Source organism: Larus michahellis, chromosome 5, assembly GCF_964199755.1.
Source record: "Larus michahellis chromosome 5, bLarMic1.1, whole genome shotgun sequence".
NCBI classification, from domain to species: Eukaryota; Metazoa; Chordata; class Aves; order Charadriiformes; family Laridae; genus Larus; species Larus michahellis.
Genome location: NC_133900.1, coordinates 57583244 through 57607443, shown reverse-complemented (window position 1 = coordinate 57607443; position 24200 = coordinate 57583244). Strand labels below are relative to the sequence as shown.

Sequence of the window (24200 nt, the reverse complement as noted above, 5' to 3'; positions counted from 1 at the left end):
GTCATTCTATCAAACAGTTTTCCTCAAATTCTGAACTCCTTTTGCATTATTCAGAGAGAGTTTGCAGAATCCCTTACTTGGGTAAAAATGTAAGCTATATAGCTTAACCTAGCGCCAAATGCTACTCCACGCTCTTCCTCAATAAACCTAAAAACTGATTCACGGGGTAAAAACTATGCAAACAGTTCCCTTTAATACGTACTGGGTTTTCCTGACATGTCAACAATGGTGGATTTTTAACAGTCCAGATAATAAATACAGATAGGTGCAGCTCTTTATCTCTTTCTGGGGAGAAGAGGTCGTTGAAAAAGGGAAAGGATGAGGGTGGGAGAAAGATAAGGTGAATGTATATAAAACAATACAATTGGGCTACAGAGAAGGCTAAAAGCTACAGTCAAAAACATCTGCGTTGCTATTTATATGATTGTTGATACCCTTTTTAATGATGCCTGTTTTAAAGCAGAAAGTCTAAGTCAACTGTCAATTAACACTCACCCAGCCAAGTTCAGATACTATGCACTGATGATTAACCTGCCATTCAAACCAGCAGCCCCAGACGAATGCGAGCAGCACCAAAACAGAGACCGTTCTCAAGCTGCAAAATGCCTTGCCTCTCTGCAAACACTAAGCATTGAGAGTGCTGGTTAACGTTTCCTACCTTAGACGGTTTCCTTTCGCAAGAGCTAATGCTGATTTATTTAGACGTATCTTTTCCAACAGTTTCCCTTCTTCTCTTGCGATGGGAGAAAACTGGCAGAGAGAGCAGTTTCTAACTGAAGATTAGTACTGACACTTGGATCCTTTTGCTGCTTTCTCAAGGCTGCCCATGCCACTGGAAACCCTTCCTTCATATAGACGGAGCCGGTTTTATTGCACGTTTCAGTATTAATGCCTACATTATAAGCTGCTCAAGTACCTCGCACACATCACTAGGTTTTGCTGTTAGCGAAACAGCGGGGAAACAAGGCATTTCAGAACGAACCATTCTTCCACGCGGCAGGCAGAGATTTGTACACCCTGCTGTAAAGAATTAGTCTCGTCTCTCTGCTATACCGAGACTTTTGCAAAGGCAAAGGCAATTGATTTACAAAGTAGATGGGGCTGCAAACAAAAGCAGCTCAACCCTAGGGCAAAGCAAAAAACAAACTACAAAAAAAAAGTAATTAATGTTTAATTAATATGTCACTGAGGTATAAGTGGCATTTAATTGGCATATAAATAATTGGCATTTTTAGTCTCATTCCTGCCTAGTGCCTACTGCATTTGTTCCCTTAAAGTAACACATGGTTATGATTAATAGATTTTTTAAAAATATACTGATTATGCTTTTCCAGACATTTACATATACATGTAAACCAGAAAAATGTTAACCCCTTCTTCCCCCACATATACTGAGTGCCATGCTGCCAAGTTAGGATGTCAGATGCAGCAGTTGGACCCATTTTATGATTAGTAAGAGATACAGCCATTTTCACCAGCGCTTGTTGGACACATTTACACCACAGCCGTGAAGCTGTAATTCATGGGACAGTTGTAGACAGAAGTCTAGTCAATACTCCTTAGTGCTTACAGAAGCAGTTGAGCTGCATGCAAATTAGTCCCAAGAGACCTTTCCAAAAGCGTAACTTCCAACATGCTAGACTGTCAACTTTATTTATTATTAACTCAAAACACCAGGCAGTAGCAGCAGTAATCCCATTAGTTCATCAGCTGGACATGAAGGCCTGCTAAAAGGCAACTAAACATGGCCATCACTGGGTTGCAGTTGCCCATCCAAGCAATCACACCTCCCCTCACAACCTATGCCACGTTTGCCATCAAAACATCCCCAGGAGGTTATCTTTGGATATGAAGGCTTCCCCTAACAACCTAGCCTTCCTCTAACATCATTAGCTGAAACAGCAGATGAAGAGAACCCCCCCCCGCCAAGTAATATCTCGCTACACGCTGTCAATGTTAACAAAGCCAGAGAAAAACAACCACACTCAGTGTGAGATGTACCAGGGAAAGTATTTTCTTTAGAAACTGTGGAAGGAGTTACTACAACTGCACAAGGTAGTGCTGAAGCGTCATGTGAAGCGCTATGTTCCCCCATGCTGAGGGAAGGTGGCTCCAGCTGGGAATAGGTGGCGCGAAGGTCCACCAGCATCACCAGAAGAGCCTGGAGCTGACTTTATGAGCAGAGGAGAATTTGGCTCATTCAGTTTTGCAAAATGAAAGTTGGGAGGAACTGAGACTGCTCTCCATAAATTCTCCTTAGTGCTTATCAGTTAATGGGGAGAAGATCTGCATCAGAAGAATTAATAACCATACAGCACAGAGAGTTTGCTGGAATTGAGTTTCTAAATATCAGATGTTAAGGAAACCCAGGCATGTTCCCCAGGAGGGGACTAGGAGGAGTCACTGGTTGTCAGAAAGCTCCTCCACGCACCTCAACAGCCTTCCAAGCCTCTGCACAGCTTCTCATGTGGGAAGGACTGGGAGGCAGGCAACCCTCCTCTGCCTCCTCCAAGCAAATCACAGCTCGAAGACTGATTAAAAATCATGAAACAAATGGAAAGTGTGTTCTTGATTGAAAGGGGTGTGTATCAGGCTCTGAATGATCATGCAAAAAAATAGTATATTTTTGGAAAAAAGACAATTACACTTATTTTGTCTATTTTTATGATATGCTCATTAGCACAAGTTGCAATTTCAATTAATAAATAACTGCTTGCGATAGAAAAAGAGAGAAAAATATTTTTAGTGCCAAATGCAGAGAAATAGATTGCAACACGACGAAAGGGAAATGGCTCGTTATAAAAATCAACAGCTTGTTATTTTAGAACTTGTTTATTTTCTGTGTTATTGCATGATTTTAGCTATTGTTGGACTGGGAACAGAGCTATAGCATAAGCACTAAAATAAACCCTTTTTCTCCCTAAAGGTCTTCAGTCATACTGCATTTTAAGTCAAACTATAAAGTAAACTCCAGCCACCTCTTGCTGCCCATTTAAGATGGTAAGTTTATCAATATATATGGTCAGTAATAATACATCACATTTTCTAGGAGAGGACTGATGTTGCATTAAACAGGGCTCTGTATGCTTCATGAGCAAAGCAAACCTTGCCCATAAAAGTACTGGTGGACAAGGTTTTTGTAAAAAGAACAGCAAAACTGTTGCCTTTAAAAGCAACAGAAGAATTTATGGTGTCCGTAAATTAGCTCCTCAGCTCCTTTTGTAGCTTTTCCAGTACAAGTTCCCTGGGAGACTGGGGGCAAGCCAAGGTGGACTGGAGTGGAAGAATGAAACAAGAAAGGAATTATAAACAGAACTATCCTGTGTTTAAGCCCATTTACTACATGGAATGAATCTAGCCCTCAGAAAACTGGCTGAAGGAAGAATTTAAGTAACTAAATCATCATTGTATTTGGCTGGCAACCTAGAAAAACAGCCATATTTTTGTAAGTTATCAGTAACTCACACTAGTTGACTCTCCCTTCCTCCTCTGCTGAATAAACACTTAAAACGAACAAGTGTGTTGGAAAGGGAGACAACATTATAAAATCTGGGCACAGAATAATTGTGGAAGCAGCTGTCCTCCTGACATTATCAGAGAAATCAGAGATGGAAAAAATCCTATTAGGTCATATAGTCCCTCCCTTTGTCATTGCAGGACTGTTCCCTAACATAGATTTTCCACTGCCTTGTCCAATCTTGTTTTAATAAGATCTAAGTGATAGCTTCCAGCAGCTCCCTTAGGAGACTATTCTTCTGCCTAATAACTATCGCTGTCAAGCTTTTCCCCCACTTTAATAGCAATTCGCCCCTATTATTTCAGTGCATCTCCAGATCGTATTCAAGATGATAAAGAGCAATACTGAAGTTTTGAAAAATGTTTCAGGATTCCAGACAATTCCACAAAAAAATACATCCTACAATGAAACCAGTCATGGCTGCTACTTTTTTCTCTCCTCCTGATCAGGAGATACACAAATATACCAGCAAGCTGGCTGGTGACACACACCGAGTTTGATACCAGCCAGAGAGAAGAGATCAGCCCCAATTCCCAGCCTTTCGAACAAGTATGTCTACTGCAGACGAACAACAAATGACTTAACCATGTTAGCTATGGATACGGTCTCTGCGTTCTTTCAGATCTGTGTGCTTAGGTCATGACTTCCTAATGAAATGAGGTGTACGTTCTACCTCCTCATCTGACTGCTCTCCACGGTCAACACAAACTCAATGGCCATCTAAGGTGATGCCTTATAGAGGTCCAAAGGCTGGTGGAAATCACAGGCTGATCACCACGGAAGGAGTCTCACACTGCGTTTCACCTCTTGACCACGTGAACAGGCAGTGGAAATGTGAAGAAAACTCTCAAAATACTTCATGAAGAAACAGAGTGGATGGAAGAAGGTAAGTTTGGAGATGTAAAGAGCAACAGGACATATCGTGACAGCGGAATGCTAGGGCATAGGATGTTCACCCATATTCAAGCTTCATTAGTTTTGTTGCACACAAAACAACATTATACAATCTTACGGAAAGAAGGTTATAGACAAAGTTTCCAGGTTGTTGTGATAAGCTTCCAGACATTAAATTTCATTGTACCTGTTCAACTCCACTGCCTGCTTCACACTAACTTCATCCTATCTTTCCTATTTGACAGTGACACTATCTGACTCTGCTGTGCTTTTACAGATCACAAAAATCCTTTCTCCTCATCTTTTTTTTAAAAAAAAGTTTCAGAATGTTGCATCAGGTTTTTTTCCCCACAGTTAAATGCCACAGACTTCAATCAAAGTCGCTGCCAGCCTGCACCAGTACCAAAGTAAGAAGAGAATCAGTACCACAGTATTGTCATCAGAGCAACGTTAGGGAAAGGGAGAGGAGGGGGACACACGGGCACTACCCAAGAACATCACCTAGAAGTACAACGACAGACATAATCAGTCATGGTAAAATTCCTACAACAGCTTCAAAGAATTATCTTTTCTTGAGTTTTTTATTGGTCCATCTATAATAAAAACAAGGGATTCTCCTCCTGTTCAGTATGCTCTCACCAAGCAGTTAGAAGAAAGAGGTACAGCCACACGGCCCACAAATCCAACTCAGCACTGCCACTATGCAAATATTTTTAATTTTTTTTTTTCTCTTCATCATCCACAAAGACAGTAAGGACCCAGTTCTTAATCACATCACGCCACATGCTGCTGTTTAACCATCCTGCAGATAAAATATTACCAAGTAAAAGCAATATTTTTGTACAGACGTTTCAAGGCAAGAACTAGGACAGAAAAACACAATACTGTGAAACAGAGTCAGTAGAGACACTGGAGCTGCTGTTCTTCTCCCTTCTTAGTATTAATCGCTCCCTGTAACCTGCTATGGGTAAGCGCACCCCAAATTTGCTACAGCTTTTACCATGACCCTCTTCCCTCTGCATTGACCTCTCTTCTTTATCACATCAAATGTAAGTTAATTAGCTTCACCTCCAAAGCCCAGCCCCTCATACTATCTTTCATTCAGCGCCAAAGGCTGACAGCTCTGAAAACATGTAGCAGTTTCCACTGGTCACCCTTTACTTTTTTGAAGGTTTTTTAATGTTTCCTTTTTTTTTTTTCACCTCTCCCACTTGAGAGATGCTTGTAAATAGTGAGAAAGCTGTCTTTATACTCTTTCAAATCCCTTATTAGAATTCTGTTTTCTGAGATGTCTGTAAAAACAATTTGATAGTGGAAGAGCCTCTGATGCCTAACCCTAACACCGTACCGTGCCATCTAGTGTGGAGTCATTGTTTCCTTCCATTTGCTTATCAGTCCCTTCCATAGCTAAAATTGTCCACCATTTAGACAGTTAAGTTTTTGACTCAATTGTCCACCATTTGGACAGTTAAGTCTTTGTACAACTCCTAGCAGACCCTTCTCTGGTGAAAGTCCTTTGGGACTTCTCCAGGCTTTCTTAACTGATGAAGAGAACGGGGCGAACGGAGAAACCTGGGAAACCTCTTCCTAAATCCAGTACTGCTAAGGCTTCACAACATACAGAAAAGGGGCAGAAAGAAAAAGTGGATAAATTATTACATTGATTTGATAACCATACACTTAGATCCAATGATAAGTTCTATTTACATCAAAGGAATATATCAATTTCTGACCCTAGGTCAGTTATGTGGAAATTTCTTTTCATAAAGTATAAACATTCACCTACACTAAAACAGCAAACTCAAAAAAACCCTACAACATAGCTCATTTCTGGGTGAAAAAATACATTTCAAAGGATTCATTTTAGTTTTTCAGCAGGTTCGCCCTAACTCTAGGGAACTTAAAGCAGAATCAAAGAGCAGAATGTACAAAGGAATTTAGCGTAAGTATTAAAATGTGCCCGATAACCCCATTCACTTATTACTTCTGCTATCTGAACATTCTCCAGTACCACAAATACCCATTCAGGGAGTATGTGTATTATCGAACCATTAAGAGAAAAAAAACGAGAACAATTATAGAAGAAGTTCCTAGTATTTCACAAAAGTAACATTAAACTGCTGCATTAACCCTCATTTGCGAGCATATGACTAGAACCAAAAGAGCAAGTCTCTTTTTACACTTTGAGATGTGTTCGAATGACAGGTTCTCCTTACCTCAAGCACTCTTCCTGTGATATACTTTTCACAATTGTCACATCTGATACCAAACTTTGCATGATAGTCTGTTTCGCAGTATGGAATGCCATCCCTAGAGAGGAACAACAGAGATTGCTTTAGGTAGGTTTACTGAGAGATTATAGAGATAAAATTTGTTAATGCTTCAACACTTCACAGGGTGTTTATGGACTCTTCCCCCTCCCAAATACTTGTATTTATTAATTTTGTAAAGAATTGAATAGTTAATGAACTATTCTGGCCCTTCAGAGTCTACCACGATCCCACTTCCCTGATTTGTCGCTGAATTCAGCCATCGCCTCTCCCAGAGATGTCACAACACTCAGTCTCCAAGATTCTCACAGCATTTGTTTTGATAGTGTTACTCATTAAATTCTTCCACCTGTTTCACACTCTGCAAAAAAATACTTATTTCTACGTATTATTCTTTCACTCTTTATTTATCATCTAATTGTATTTAGCTTAGTCTTCAGAGTAATTTCTTATCTGACTACCTCGACTGCGAACGAAGTTTTTTATTAACACTTAAGTCTACCGACATTCTTGACTGGACTTGCTTAAAGACAGTCTTGGATTAACCAACTTGGGAACCTGCCCTGTGGAAGCCAGTAATGACTAAGAGGCTTCAACCTGAGCAGCAGAAGAGATCTTGCAGTGTGTTCATGGATGATGTGAACAGTTATTTCACCACCATAATTGATTTAAGATAATGTACAGTTTAAAGATACGCAGAATAAAAACAGGAGTCCTAGCTTTTAAGTCAGAACCAGAGCATTTGGGCTAGCGCTCTGAAATGAACCTATTTGTTAATTTTACATTTAGATCACAATTTTACGAAATTTTACATTTAGTCCACTAAACCAATGAATGAAAATAAATTCCTCCAGAAGAAACTGAAGGCTCTTCTCCTGTTTCAAAGTGCAAGTTAAACATAGAACCACAGAATAGTTTGGGTTGGAAGAGACCTTTAAAGGTCATCCAGTCCAATCCCCCTGCAATGAGCAGGGACATCTTTAACTAGATCAGGTTGCTCAGAGCCCTGTCCAGCCTGACCTTTGAGTGTTTCCAGGGATGAGGCATCTACCACCTCTCTGGGCAACCTGGGCCAGGGTTTCACCACCCTCATTGTAAAAAATTTCTTCCTTGTATCTACTCTGAATCTGCCCTCTTTCAGTTTAAAACCACTACCCTTGTTCTAGCGCAACAGGCCCTGTCCCCATCTTTCCTGTAGGCCCCTTTTAAGTACTGGAAGGCCACAATAAGGTCTCCTTGGAGCCGCCTCTTCTCCAGGCTGAACAGCCCCAACTCTCTCAGCATGTCCTCATAGGAGAGGTGCTCTCTCCCTCTGATTATTTTGTGGTCCATATTTAACATATTTAACTATGTTTAGTGTGCTATGCTAAAACAGCCCATGATCAGACAGATTTATTAGCAGAGGCATAATTTTACTCGACATTTCCCTGGAGAAACATAAAATTTTATAGGATGCAAGTTGGATTGCTTAGAGACTAACCTATAAGATATCACAATAATTAACTGAATTAATTTAAGCAAGAATCTTCTCTTGAGTTATTTTGTTTGGCATTTAGGTTTTTTAAAAAAGAGGATTTCACAATAACTGTATCTTTACAATTTTGGCAGGGTTTATTATTAAATAACAAGTAAAAAAGCACTGTAGCAAAATACAGCAGAATAGCATAACATTTGAGATAACGCAAAACCTTATTTAAGAACACCCTTTTATTAAATACTGTTTTCTCAGCCTCCAGTGCAAACTGTGAAATTAAATGTATACTTGTATTAATCTAAATCCACAAAATTGTTGAAATTCAGTGGGACATCATCTCTGAAACTCCCTCATCTCTGGGTACTGGTGACCGAATTACTTAACCGTTCAGGAAAATTTCACCGTATCAACACACTTCTCTTAAGGAGAAATTAATCCCAGGTGCCTTGGCCAGTGAAAGCCCTGTATCTCACTGGACTGATATGAGTGTTGACATGGGACTTGGTCTGTGTGTGAGCTTTGTGCTGCCTCTCATCGCTCTAATCACATTCAGTCCAAATCTGACAGCACGAGGCTCTGGAGCAGCTCAAAATCATGATACGTACCTCCTTAATGAACTTTTTGAGAACATTTTTCCTTATGTGAAACACATGGAAAGGATACTATCTGCTTGTTCACATTACAACATTGCATAGAGCAAAGTCAAACATAGATAAGTAAGGGCACACTCCCCCCATTGCCTTTCTACAGCCTTGCCAAGTCCCATTTCAGGTAAATGGACAAATTCTACTTTTCTTAATTTGAATTTTCCTGTGTTTAATACAATTTAGGTAATAATCTCTAATCTTTTATATATGGCCAACCACTGATAAACACAAATTAGAGGACAAGTAACACTGAATTAATTATTCGGTACTAAAAGAATGCTGAAAGGAATGGAAAATGCTCCTCCACTCAACTTACTTGCTGATGTACTCTGCATTCAGTAGCTTGCCGCATGTATTGCACTTAAAACAGCCCAAATGCCAGTGTTTGTCCAAGGCAACCAGTGACTGCCCATTTTTGATTTCTGAACCACAGCCCCCGCAATCTGCAAGGGAAAAATCCAGTATGAGTGAATCACAGGCTTTAAATGGTCACGCAACAACCCTGGTTACTGCAGTACCAGGATCCATCGGTGTCCTAGTAACAGTTCGTGCAGGCTCTAAAGCTCGCCGCTGCCTGCTCACTGATGGATGATAAGTGGTCCTGCCCTAATATTGTCCTAACATTGCTACAGACATGAATCATCCAAAGAAAAACACTAATGACAGGCTCCCTAGTGACTTAGGTTTCATTTTAAGTCATTTATACTGTGTTTAAAAGAGACAAAGTTTCGCTGATTAAATTTTCAAGCATCACAAATCAGCCTAATAAAATTAATTTAAAAAGACCTAAAAGTCATTAAAATATTTTAATATTAATAAATAAATTATTAATAATATTATTAACAAAATAATATTAATAAATAAAATAATATGAATAATTGAACCTTCATGTTAGACTTTGCTTCTGGTCTGAAAGCTTTACTCATGGTTCAAAATTCTCTTTGCAGCTGTAGAAACAACTAAGCTGAAGTTCCGATGTGAACTTCTGTAACAAGGAGAAATACCCCAATACTTGAGAGGCATTACAAATCCCTGAGCAGCAGTCACATTGCAACGTGTGGAAGTGACAGCTAGCTATGTATTTATTATTTGTAGAAATTCACTTATATAGACCTCCAAAAAGTTGGAAGGAAAATTAAATGCAAAACATGCAACTGGATAACATAAGCTAGACTATGTTGGTTAAACAGGTTATACGTGAAGTAGCTATAGTCCTCAGAAAAAGTAATTGAGGAAGGACAAGACTTTTTTGGGGGGTTCATTGATTTTTTTAAATTTATTTTTTTTTTTAATTGTGGAGGCTTTTGACTATGGTAGTAAAAGCCAAATCCACCCTTAGCTTCCATGCCAACAGTCCACCTGTGAGGGCTCTGTTTAGGGAAGCTACACTGACATGGGATTTGAACCTGGTTCTCTGTATCCTAAATGAGTCCTCTATTACCCTATCGGGTCCACCTCTCATTCACTCTTTACTCTCTACACATTCCAATCTACATATAATTTTCTTACAAGGTGTTAAAATAGTCAGAATATGCGGAAAAATAGGGATAAACATCAGTAATAAACTTATTCTAGTATCAATACCTCAGTAAACCTTCCAATCCTCCATATGATTATATCTGCCATCTTATGTGAAAACACATATTTTATTTGTTTTTAGGAATTCTTAATGTATACCAACAATTTGCTAGAGAAAAGACAGACCCTGAAAGACATTTGAAGAGTCATTTAGAGATGTCAGAAAAGAAAAAAAACCACCGCACAACAGTGACTAGCACGGAAGAGAAAGACACACAAAAGCATTAAAAAGATTTATCTAGTTATTAAGAAATAGCTTCAAACGCAGGAACTCATTAAAAGATTTAAACAGTCCTCTTAAAAACTTTCTGATTTAAGATTCTATTTAGTTGGTTATGTGACCCCTAAGGAGACGCTCTGTTAGTGCAATTGTAAATGTTTAACTTCTTAGTGCACAACAATAAAGGATAGTTCTTATTTTCCTTTAGTGGATTTGGAATGGATTAAGGGAGCAATAATATGCCTCTCTAATATCACCCTGTAGAGCACCAATATGTGGAAACAAGCCCAGCACAAAAGCGTACGCACCACGGATCAGAACATTTGAATTTTGCTAATAGAAAAGAACATTTGGGTGTGTACCTGGATTTAGTCCCACAAGACAATAAATACTGCAGTATCTATTATTTAACTGCAATCAGATATTTTTTTTTTTATCTCCTCTGCACCAGGGGTTCATCTGGTAATCTAATTTAATCTCAGTGCTTGAGGGTTTATTTCACAAATTTAATACAACACTGTGTGCTCAGATGTTATTCACCTTTGATCTGGTGTAAGCTCGTGTGAGCAGAAAAGCAGCATTTTGTGAGCTACTTTTTTATTCCTAACTGCTGTTTTCTCTGTTAAGTTCCAGATAATTAAAAACAAATATTGTGGTTGCTATGCCAACAGTGCCTGTTGATGCAATGTCCTTGTCTTCCCGTCTTGGATGTAGCATCCTTTGGTGACTCACCTAGTTTCAACCAATAACTCTACAGAACACATCAATTTGCTGCTACATGTTGATGTTCTTCCCTAAGTACTCTTTCAACATCAACACTGCCACAAGAGGTTTCCACAGCTAGCATTTTATAAAAGAAACAAAACAGGTAGCTAGGTATTTATATAATAATAAAAAATTCAAGGACTCAGGGAAAAAGCAAATATTTGACATTTTTCATTTCTTTCAAATGTAATGCATAAAGAAGGTCAAAAACTAAACCGGGAGGATGAAAACAGAGGGACTGCTCAGAAGGGGCAGTAATGTTGGGAGCTCAGTGAGTCCCAAGAGATCTCCTGAAAGCATTCCTGAGCTCGTCAGGAACAGGCTGACAAATAACATACATAGTACTTATCAGGCAGTCCTGAGCCAAGAGCAAAGCCAACGTAACAGCAGGTCAACGTACTACCTGGTCCTTGACACAGCTTGCTTGAAGTCACCTGTTTTTGTGCACTACTGTTCTTCTATAAAAAGAATTGTTTGTTTAAAACCTCAAGGTCTTTTCCAAGAAGACTGTTGTTAAAACAAGGAGACACTAATGCCATTTATTGCTTTGTATCATATGTGGCATAGCTACAGACAGCCATTCTGGACTTTCAATTTTCCAGCTCAACCAAAACATCCCTGACACTGCTTCTTTATTCCTGAAACACTGGTTCTAACCTAAGGATTAGCAAGTGCTTGGAAAACTGCTGTTATTACACATCGCTCTTCCATGTTTTACGTATTAATTTGAATGCTTCCCAAATTCTTTATTATCTTTTTAGATAATTGGTTAATTTTCTCTGTATTGTCATTGGTCGGGCTCTAGCATTTCCTGCTCCATATACATGCACACACCTCCATGTATTCGTGGCTGCAATGCTTCCCATTGACTCATTAAAGCTCTATTCCCCACAGCAATGCCAGATTACATCATTACTACCCAATTTCCTGAAGCCCACGAGCTCTGCAGCTCCTGGGCCAGCTGGCTGCTGCACATCACCATGAAATCCCAAAATGCTGCCCTGCAGCAGCACTGCAAGACACTGGGGAGATGGAGTAAGGAAGAGATAAGAATGGACTTAGTCTATACAGGTAAGGAAGATACTCATCTGGGATCCTGACAACATCATGGCACAATTTACTTGCAGAACAGATACGGACCTCAGTTTGCCATTTAAGAAGCCATGGCATCTATCAGCTCACCCCATCACCACATGGTTTGAGAAGCAGAGTTGATAAGTCTCAGGTGAAGACCAAATCAAATTATTTCAGAAATCCAGTCTACAGTGTGGCAGATAGCCAAGTTTGAACCAAGGCTCTTATGTGAATCCACTAAAACCTGTAGCAAGCAAGATTTCTTCCATTTCTGGTAAGTTTTAAAGCAGACCTATATTTGAGGTTTAAATACTCGCATCTGTGAGATTTTATTCAGGGAAAAGCTAAACTTTTGCTTTCCCAGGTCAGGTTTTGCCACAAAGATTGTGCTCTTTCTCTTTGAGGTCAGTGGTTTGCTGAGGTTTGCAGGTACCCGTGCACTGGGAAGGCTTGGTGCAGTGACCTCAGAGAGCTGGGGAAATGCAACAGAAGAAAACTCTCTATAGGGGGGGTGTGTATACAGAGAAAGGGAATATAAGTACATTAAAGGAATCTGTGTCACAGATAATCAAATGAAGTTGTTCTGTCAGTACTCAACCAGGCAAATAATTTCCATTAAAGTCAAAGCCGCTTTTCCCGTATGACAAGGAGACAAACAGACAATTGGCCATTAAAGTATGGATCTGCAAATGCAGCCAGCCAAGATGGCTGAGGATGATCCACCTCTGGAATAAGTGACAAGAGAAAGCACCTAAGAGAGGGCCATCTCCTCCCCAAAAAGAGAACAGCATTAGCAACAGCTTAGTGTCTCTCATTGCATGCACACAGCAGGTTTTGCTGACAAACTGGAGAAACGAGATGATGAAAACTTCTGTAAAAAGAGAGATGTGGGGAAAAACAAAGAAAAAAGAAAAAAAGGAGAAATTTCTCCCTGAAGTTAGCTGAATCCCTTACACACAAAGAAGAGCAATCTATGGGGTCCCTTCCTCAGCCATGCCGAATCCAGCTCAATGTGATATGATAGTCATTAAAAACATTTCTCTTTGCTGTTTAATTGAAGAATTGCTGTTGATGTTTAATTACATACAGGTGGTGGATGAATGTTAAAGCACGGCAGCTCCTCATGCACAAACTGACAGAGGAAAAGAGTTCAGAGGAACAATGCCACTCTATGATCTGCTGCAAAAAACATCCTATCAAAAGAACACATTTCTTCTCTGAAGTGTTTGTATCTTCTGATAGTACACAACAGTACTGAGGTCAAGGCAAACGTCCCTCTGGTCACGTTGCATACATTAACCCTTCCTGTGTAGTATTTAGGCATGCGGTCCTGTCACTGGTATTTTCTGAAGCAACCATGGAACACTTAAATATCATGTTGGATTCTATTTTAGCTGGAGTTGGACTAAATCCTCAAAAACATTAACTTCTATATTGCACCTTTCTCCAAATAATTTGATTTACTCCAGTTTTAACCAAATGTTCTGGGAAGTTCTGCGTACTGTTAAAAATATAATGGTACCGTTTGTGTTTCTTTTTAGTATCAGACTTCTCGGAAAACTATGATACCCTTTTTCACATGACTACTTTGTATTTCTTGAAACGTTTTAAGCAGCATAGTGGTAAAAATTCCAGTTAAACATATTGGTAAAATTACGTTCTTTAAACCTCTACAGACTAAGAAGTATCAAAAGAAAAGAGCAGAAACCCCTACTTACTTCGGAGGTTCTGTACGGGGAAAGAGCTGGCGCTGCTGGAAGGGGGCAGAGAACATTTCTGGCAGATGCACTCCTTCCCATTAAAAGTTACCCGGTCGCCTGCAGGGAAAGGCAGCCTACAACAGAGGAAACAAAAGCAAACAGGTTACAGTCTCACGCCTATATCAAAATTCAATATCTTCCCATTAAAAGGAACTGAATATTGCTCAGGTTTCGTTTCCTCTACTTGCCCAGTTCTCATTCACAATTTTTCAGCCACTTGGAGGATAAAGTATCGAAGGGACATACCAACCAGACAAATGCAAATGCAGATGTTATAGCTACTTAGAAAAAAAAATAAAATATCTAAAGATACAAAACCCCATTCAACTCCAAATTCTTGCGTAGCTATAACTGTAGTATCATCAAGGCTTGATCACTGAACAGGATCAGTTGCAAAATGAAAATAAAATTGGCATTAGAAGCAGTAAGTATGGACAAAAGCAGCTGCTTTTATGTTGTTAAAATGCTGCATGACAGTGATGACTTTCGTACATTAAAAAAAACAGCCGTTGTCCTCCCAACTTTGATCATATCAAAGTCCTTCTCTTAATCTATATGCTCAGAAAGCAAATGTCAATGAAGTCTCACAGGAGAAAATCTATCCCACTTATAAAACCCAAAGTGTCTACCATTACTTGCTAGCTCTACTCAAGAATAGCTCTCCTTACACTTAATTAAATCCTGCATTTTTATCAATGTCCGCAAAACAAAAAGCTTTCCGCTGTGAGCTTTCTTGCCTAGATAAAGAAACTACTGAGTTGTCTTCCCTAAGAGGACCAGATGGAGAAATCACTTCATAATGCAGCAAAGGATGGTGAGGATTTAGAAACACATTTCACTCCACCCAAAGCTCATGTCCAACTAAATCCCAAGCAAGCTATCAAAATATGGCTTAAGTGGGGCACAAACATAATGCAAGCCTTCTGCCTCGTGGTGAAGTCCATCTGATCAGATTGTTTCATTAACATTTCATTAAAACTATGCATGACGTTCCCCACAAATGCTATCAAATTCATGCCAATTAAAAGGTTGTCTTCACTGCAAAAGCTGTACAGCTTCTTGTTACACTTATACTTCTATATAACCATATACTTCTATATAAGCATAAACATTATTTTGCTCCCTAAACCACCCAAGAGTGGCTTATTCTACATTTGTGTTGTATTTAAAAGAAAATTTTTATTACTTCAAAAGAGAACGAAAACAATGCCGTCCTTTGTTTCCAAATAATGTTACTAAATAACAGTAAAAAAAGTGTTCCCTACTGTCATACGTTTTGGTTCACAGGCAATACTTTGAAAATTATGAGGACACGTAGTTTAAATATTGTTGTATCTTCGGAGATCTGATAATGAATTCTGCTTTTCACCATTTTTTTTTTTCCCCTTCACTAATGACTTAATACTCCAAATACTTGCTACCTTCTTACTTACCAAAAGTTAAGCTAAGGAAAAATATCTTATGGAAATAGCCTTTAAAATTATCTTGCTCTTTGACACAACTAAATGTTCCATGTGTGACTCTGGTACAAACAGGCCCAATGCCATGTTAGTATAGATCCAGGAGTCCTCAAGTTCCACCTGTTCAAGAGAGGACTTTGTACCATGAATTCTACTCGCTAACTGGATCAGAAGACAACACCACCGTCTCTAGTATGTAACAGACAGTATATGATGGAGCCGCGCTGCTTGCAAGAAGCAAGTCTCTCCCGTCTTGCAGCAATCCAGCAGCAGCAAACTCCTGTGTTATGTATAAAAACCAAAAACGTTCTTTTTAGGTCATAGCTGTCGTTCGCAATGGATTTTTATACTGCTTAAACTCAGACCCTTCTAATACATGGAATAATGAAAGGGTTTCATGAACATGGTTGAGGTTGGAAAGGACCTCTGGACATGAACATACATTCATTTGAATAAAAATTACCATAAATGTGATACACTTCTATATAGATCATGAAAATTAATGACTAATTACCAAAAACTGTCTTAACAATGGAGTGACATGATTCAAATGCTATCCTAGTTTCCTACTGCCAATGTGAAAGACAAAAGCCAAGGAATTTCAGCTGTTCCAGAATTGAGACAAGAACTTGTAACTGACCTCCTATGTGTTTTTAGGAAGACATCTCATCTTGATTTACAGACACCCGTATATTTATTATGACCACTGGTAATCTATTTTGAATTAAACACCCACAAAAATGATAGCCTGCTCCACAGATACAATCACACAACTACATTGCCTACCTCAATACCTTTCATTCTCGTGCCCGCCCTGGGTAGGATATTACCATCAAGTATGCTTTGCCATACTCGTTATGGGGAACAAGACAGGGAACTCGGCTCATGACACAACTGGACTCTCATGAGATGTCTCAGTAAAACAGCAGGCTTCGCACTGTTAATAGTCCTGGAGATGGTGACATCCTGGAAGCCATGAACAATTCACTGCTCTGAAGAAGCACCGCGACCACTGAGCATTCTTTTATCTAGCATATTAGGAGCAGAAGCCAGAGGCAAAGTTAATAAATTTTCTGACTCAATGATTTACCTAACAAAAATCCATCTGAACACAGAAGCCCATCTGAAACAGATGGGCCAAGTATCAAGTAGAAGTAGGGACTGCTCACTTCGAATTGGCTCAGCTACATCAGGCAATTAAACAATTTGAAAGAACGTGCAGCTAAAACTGAGAGAGGAATAGGATAATTAACCTCCTATACCACAGAGCCAGGCAGATGACACCCACAAATCATGCCAAAGCTCACAGGCACCACAGCACGCCACAGAGTCTCCTTTGGGATGACTGTGTGTGAAGGCTTTCCTACCCCATAAAAATATCTTATTTGACCTATTTCTGAAAGTTTAGCAACAATTCACTGTGCCTTTCCATTCAGAGGGGAGAGGGCAACAATTTCACTTCTCTATTAAGTTTTTCACATCTGCAAGCTACCTTACTCTACAAAAAAATCCTCCTTGGAAGTTGTCTGCCCAAAGGTACAGGCAGATGTTGCCTTCCCTCACTCGTCTTCTAAACTCGTAATTAAGTCTTGGTGTTTGCTTCACTATTGCGTTGATCATACACAACACATTTGCCAGTATTTCTGTAACATCTGACCTCTCCCTTTCACAAGCAGCCCTATGTGAGGATTTCAATGCTGGTATGAGTGAAGGCACAACAGAAGGTGATAACAGTCAATTAACAAGGTTTCGGTTTCTGAGCTCTTTAACTTGTGAGCAAGACTATAAATAGCATTGTAGGTTAAGAGCAGTGTATCTGCCTTTGAATATAATGACATCTCACAACCAGTCACTCACTGAACATTGCTAGGTATGGGTTTTAATTAGCTACTTATCCTTTTAAAAATATTCAGTGTGATTTTCACAGTTGGCTAATCTATTTTTAAAATGAGAATTAAGAGCATCTTCAAAGGAGCTCGCTGAAATTACTTGTAGGAGTTTAATACATCTTCTGTGATTCACTTCCCAATTAATTTTGGTTTATCCACCTACCTACAATATTTGTAAACCCAGAAATGACTGGAGCTGACCAACAAAATTATATTGTAAAACATCAAACCACGACCAGCCTAATTCAGGGTAACTGTGTGCCGACACTGAAATGTCTGGTCCTGGGCTTGTCCTTCTCCACACCATGCCTCAACTTATGCAGCTGTGTGCAAGTCATTCAAGCTTTCTGGGCTAAAAGAAAATATTCAGTTTTTTTCAGAGCAGATGGATGGCCTTCTGTTCTTTAAGTTGCTGATCTGACTCTGTGGCTGAACAGTCAACTAAATTTTATATAGTAAAATTAACAGAAGCATATGGTCAGGGTTGTGGGAAGAACAAAGCTATTCATTTCATTAGCAGACTGCAGTTACCTTGGCTGAGGTGTAGTGTCAGACTGCAACCTAAGGACCTACAGGATAGAATTCTGCTCTAATTTCTACCTGGTACAATCACATCCCTCAAGGTTGCTCCATAGGGATGAATTTGACAAAGGTGTTAAACAAGTGGACAAAGTGGGCATTACTTGCTACCTGCGGCCTTCATGAATATTAACAAGGCGAATGCTAAGTCCTGCACCAAGGGAGGAATAACCCCATGCACCAGTACAACACGGGGGTCAATGAGCTGGAATGCGTAAAAAGACATAGGGTCCTGGTGGAAGCCAAGGTGAATGTGTGTCAGCAGAGTGTCCCTGCGGCAAAGGCGGCCAACTGCATCTGGGCTGCATTAGCGTAGTCAGCAGGTCCAGGAAACTGACCTTTCCCTCTGTTCATCATTTGAGCGACTGCATCTGGAGCAACATGTACCATTTTGCGCTCCTCAGGATAAGATTTACTGGGGGGAGACCAGTGCAGGTGGCTAGGTCCAGAGCTGGAGCACAGGATGCATGAGCAGTGGCTGAAGGAGTGAGACTTGTTCAGCCTTAAAATGCTCAGGCAAGATCTTATTGCTGTCTAAAACTACCGATGATGTGTATATGAAGTTGGAGCCAGGCTCTTGCCAGAGGTATAAAGTAAAAGGACACGAGGTAGCAGACATAAGCTGGAACATGGGAAAAGCCAACTCACTATAAGGAGGAAAAAAACACTTCCATAAGCGTGCTCAAATGCTGGAACAGGCTATCCACGGAGTTTGTGGGATCTCCGTTCCTTGTAGATATTTAAAATGTGACTGGACAGTGTCCGCAGCAGCCTGCTCAAACTGGACTTGCCTTGAGCCAGGGGCTGGACCACAGGACCTCCACAGGTCCCTTCAATCCTACATGACTCTAGAGCAACAGGTATGTTCCATGCGGAAACCTGAAGAGCTGGACAGCAAACCTCCTTTGTTCAGAAAACACCATATATTGATAAATCTACGTGTTTCAGAATCAAAATGCCAAGAACACTCACTCTGATTTCAAAACTTTGGCCTCAACATCCAGATGAAGAAGCATGCATCATAAGATGCTTTAAGAAGTACCCAGTACAGCTTAAGCAGCACTAAAAAAAGTGAGTAATTAAAAAGGTTTAGCATTTTAAAAAAAGTCTGACATAATTGCTACATTCCAGAACAAACTGAATTTTAACTTCTAATTTTCAGTATTGTTTTATTTTCTTAAGAAATACATACACAAAAGCCATCAGCTTCTTTCTAGAAATAGCATCCTTGTATGTAGGACCCATTTGGGGGAAAAAAAAAGTTATCAATTTTCTGAATTTTTATATTCAACTGCCTGGCCACAGTGAATTACCTTCTTGAAGGTAACAGAAATACAAATGGATTGAGAGAAGTTCTAGATCTGGATTCGGCACCAAACCCCTTGAAAAATATGTAACTGCCTTTTACCCCTCCACACGTTATTCGCCTCTGTGTGGCACACGTTCAGCTTCTGCCAATATGCTGTTTCAAGACAAAGCTTCCTAAATTCAGACAAAATACTGAACTCTCATATACAAATTCTGTAAAGAAAACCTGAACCTATTTGGTTATTAACCTGGAACATACATCCTAATTTATTCCCCCAGGAACGTATATAATAGTTATCCCTTTCAGTATTCTTTTTAGTAAAGGTTGGAAAAATATAGGTTTTTGTGACACATAAGAGATGAAGAGAGAAGGAGAATTTGACTCTTAAATAAGGGCTATATTTTTTTACAAACTTTAATGAAAAGAATACTGAAATTAAAGGGATAAATATTATACACATTCCTCCAACTGGGTGAATAAACAACGCCCCAATTTTACCAGTTACATTAAACCTTAAAACCAAAACCCAGATTTTCGATACCCTATGGACACACAGAACGTCAGTAACACTGAAATCAAATACAGACCCCTATGCATAGCACAAATTTATGCCGATCATACATCTTACAGATGTATGGTCTGCATAGATGTATTAAGACTTCTGAAAATTCCCATTTTTGAAAATATTATCGCAGGGATGATTACCCATTGCTTTCTGAAAGACTCCACTTCCTGCCCTTTGCCATCCTGCATAAAATACTCCTGGGAGCCGTACTCCCTGTCTCTGTCAGTAGGACTTTTGGTTTGGGAAAAACTCATGCTGTGGTTATATGAGACAATAAATGTAACTTAAGGATTCCTAAGTAACCAGATCAAACATGCTGCATCTACAGAACTTACATAAGAGTTTAAGCTCACTCTAGCAGTCCATACTTGTTCATTCCTGTCTCTGACACCCGTATAATTGTGTGCACAATTTTAATAAAGCTCAGCTTCCAGTGATACAGATAGCCTTCGTTTTCTCCCTCCTTCTATTTCACTTTTACAAGCACGTGAACCTTTTGGAGGAAATGTCTTTGGCAGCCCTCTGCAGGGCACAGCCCCTTCCAGTTAACGAAATGGTAAGCGTACAATCACTCACTCACCTCCCGTGAATTCGGAGTAAGGAGTTAATATGCAACGTTTTTTCATCTATGCTGTTATTCTTCTACTCATTCCTAGTTTTAGGCATTATCATCATGAAACACCAGAGCAGAAAACCATTTCACTGGACTATAAACAGCACTGGAAGAAGAAGGGGCCAAACCCTCAATCTTTATGCCAGCAGTGCAAACATGCAATTAAAACCTAAATTTGTTTAGGAGCAAACCAGTCAATGCAAGATAGAGAGAAACAATCACGTAAGACAACACATTATAGTGTACTTTTAATAGTTTTTCTCTGAACTCTTTTTTTTTTTTTTTCCTCCACACTTTGACCTGTGGCAGCCCTGGGCAATAGCATCCGAGTCTCAGGGGATGCCCAGGGACCAGTCTGGTTTTTGATTGGTTTTTAGTTTTGGCAAGCTTTTTGACCGAGGAGAGCAGCAGCTTCGGAATGCAGAGCAGAGGGCACCAGGGCACACAGCTCTTTTCTGTGACGCTGGGCCACATGGCATTCAAGACCAGTAATACCACAAGCTCCAGAAAACAAACGGGCTTATGTTACTGGCTTTTCCCCACCGCTCCAGCTAGCTGTACGCACATTAGATTTTCGCACTGATTTTACCATCTGAAGCAATATACCCTTCCTACCAGTTTCTATTCAAATCTTCTCTGAAAATAGGAAAAAAGGAGTTGCTACTGTGACTGGTTTACTATTCAACGCAGGAACAGTTTAAAAGTGTTACTTCAGAGCTACAGAAATACAGGTTATAAAAGTGGTCATTTAAAGCACTTAACCATCCTGCACCACTCTGGAGACCCATGCCATGAGTGCAAAGTGCCTTCTGCTGCCAATATTTTTCTGCTGAAGTTGGTAAGAGCCTTGCTTGCTTTCCATTAGAGCAGGACCAGCCCTGCTGTCAGGCTGTCAGCACCTCTCACGCACACACCGTTCTGGAAATCAGATTTCTAACCGAGTGCCCACATTAACGTCCAGCTGTAAAAGGCGCTGATCAGCCAACTGCCCCAGGCAGCGTGCTTTTGGCCCATTACTTAAGGTTTCTGCCCGTCTGTACGAAATGAGGACACAAATGGTACTCCATTCTCTTCCCACCACAGAAAATACCAAGGTAGAATGCTTTACAATCCTGCACCTCAAATCAAACTGCTCTACTTTTTTGCTATTTAATTTTAATTTTTTTAAACAAGCAAACAAAAAAGTTCTTTGGTCTGCTTAAGCCACATGTATTTATAGTCTACCCACCTTATTTTTACTGAGCATGTCACTCAATAAAATAAATGCTGATGATGTTTAGATAGGACACTCTTTCCCATAAAAACCATAATGATGTTTAGATAGGACAGGACACTCTTTCCCATAAAAAAACCATAAATTATGTCTGGCTTGCAAAGAGTGGGGTAATTGAAGCAGTGCTGATTTAAAGCAGTTGAGGACCTGGTCCAGTTTTTTTTACTATAAACAGATGATAGGATTCTTCTGTTGCTCTGCACCACAACTCAGTGTTGCAGCCCCCCTGGGAGACACTAATTGAATCCGGTTAGTCAGCAGGGCATTAGTTGGCTCTGATAAAGACAGCAGGAATTTGTGTGTCCATCTAAGGAAAGCAACAGAAGCAAATCCACTTATTCCTACTGAAGTTTTAGACAGCAGCAATTAGAAACTTCATCACTGAAATCACTTTTAATCCAATTATTTAGTTCTAGATAAGTTTAGGGAACATCTCTGATTATTTTTTTTTTTTATATGAAATACTGTTGTATCATGAACTTCATTTTTAAAAGTTTTAGCATGTCTTCAACAAACATGGTATTTGTAGCATGTTCTAGTGAGTATTTTCACTGTATTGCAACACAGCTCACCTGCATTGTTAGGTACTTAAGAATAAACAGTTTAGCCATATGGAAAATTATTCCGAATTTCCAGGGAGACGAGACAAATTGTACTACCAAGCTCCAAACTATCAGCTGAAGGACTGACTCAATACAGCAGGAGGTTGGTATATCCAACAGCCTGACTGAAACCTAGGTTAGGCTCCAAGTTGCTAAGTACAGTAACACACAGGTAAATAATTTATGCCTGAATGCTAAACACTAATGGTGGGGCTGAGGATACAAAGCACATTTAGCAGGAAAATGGAATCAACCAGATTTTCTTTTTCTCTGAAATGAAAAAGTACCTCGCTTTACAGAAGGTACTAGTGCTAAGAAGAAAGGTACGAAGAATTAGCTGTGCTCATTTGCAGAAGAGCTGTAATACTGACAGGCTGCAGGCCAAGAGCATGTACAGCCAGCAGTTAACTCATGAGATCCACAATTACCCAAATAAATAATTTTTCCTCCTATTTAAGAAAAAAAAAAATCATGATTTTAGGGTTTTTGGTTACCTTTGCTCTTCAACTCTGTTTAAAGTATCCAAAAGGAAAAAAATCTCCTATTAAACACAGCAAACCTTGAACAGACAGAATTTAATATAATAAGGCTTATCAGTCTCAAAACCTTCCCCTTAACATGGCAGTTTAATTATTCCTGCAATTGATATATTAAACTGAGATCCTGCCGTGAACCACAGCTGTTCTGGAATTTGAAGTCCTGCTTCTACATCAGCACAGGTGGATACCTGATCTCAGCAGCCCTACGAGCTGGGCAGACTGGGCTGGCAGATGGCCACAGCGACACGGACACGCTGGTTTGGGGCTGCAGAATCACCTGAATGAGGCACCAGCACACGTAGCACCTACATTGTGGTGCATCAGTGCCCCGCTGTGCTTTCCCTTTCAACGTGGGGTTACTTTTCTCATACTGTTAAAGGCTCAAGTTTAGCCAGAGAAATTATTACAGCATTTCCATTTGTTCCAAACTGCTATAAGAGCGCATTTCCTGAAGGTGTGGTGGACTTAAAAGTTTCTTCCTGAAGTCTTCAACAGTTTGTGTGATTTCCACAGAAGAGGATTAAGATGCAGGTCAAGCAGACATCAACCGCTTGTACTGCAAACATCCTCACCAACGCTGGCTCACAACGTCGCACATACCCACGTGGGAAATGGTCCCACTGAACCGCACTGGGATGTAGCAGGGGAAAATCTTGTATGCTGTGTCACTTGTCACCTCCACAGCTGCTGGAGATCCTCAGTGAAATCCAAGATGTACATAAGCATTTGTAAGTCCAGGACCTTTCTGTCCTATTTCAAATGACTATCAAGAGTTTCTGGGAAGCAGCACTATGAAACTTCAGCTTAAATCTATTAACACAGTATCCATTTGGCTCACCAAAGACTCAGCCACTGGCACTGGAATCCTTTGTAATTTCAGTCAACAAAAGACAAAATAGCAGACAACAGAGAAATAAAGTAACATTTGGGGCAAAAGGTCTGACAGTAGAGGCAGTGGCAGTTTCTCAAGTACTTTGAAAGCCTCACACATAAGATATCATAAAACAGAAAAAGTATTTGGGGAAAAAAAAAAAAAGAGGTCCTCAGAATTTGCACTTTTTTTTTTTTTAATTCTGCTACTTGGATAAAAGAAAACAGAACTACTTTTTTTTCCATCTTTAGGCTATAAGTTTGCACAACTGGCACTGGTCTTTCAAAAAAATCTAGTTTTT

The 24200-nt window shown here is 39.7% G+C and overlaps 1 protein-coding gene across 20 annotated transcripts in view; it reads right to left on the bottom strand.

The window, feature by feature from the left end:
* ABLIM2 (actin binding LIM protein family member 2) overlaps positions 1 to 24200 on the bottom strand; it is a 145520-nt gene that overhangs the window by 65990 nt on the left and 55330 nt on the right. For 19 of the 20 annotated variants that reach the window (XR_012587036.1, XR_012587037.1, XR_012587040.1 and 16 more), the window contains exons 4-6: positions 14158 to 14273; positions 9119 to 9245; positions 6628 to 6721 (exon numbers count right to left, since the gene is read on the bottom strand). Coding sequence is in view for 13 of the 20 variants with exons in the window: in XM_074587483.1 (XP_074443584.1) it covers positions 6628 to 6721; positions 9119 to 9245; positions 14158 to 14273 (337 nt within the window). In the remaining 7 variants the exon portion in view is untranslated. Of the gene's footprint in view, positions 1 to 658; positions 981 to 6627; positions 6722 to 9118; positions 9246 to 14157; positions 14274 to 24200 lie in introns of those variants that run through there. The other variant, XM_074587497.1, reaches the window with a different exon arrangement.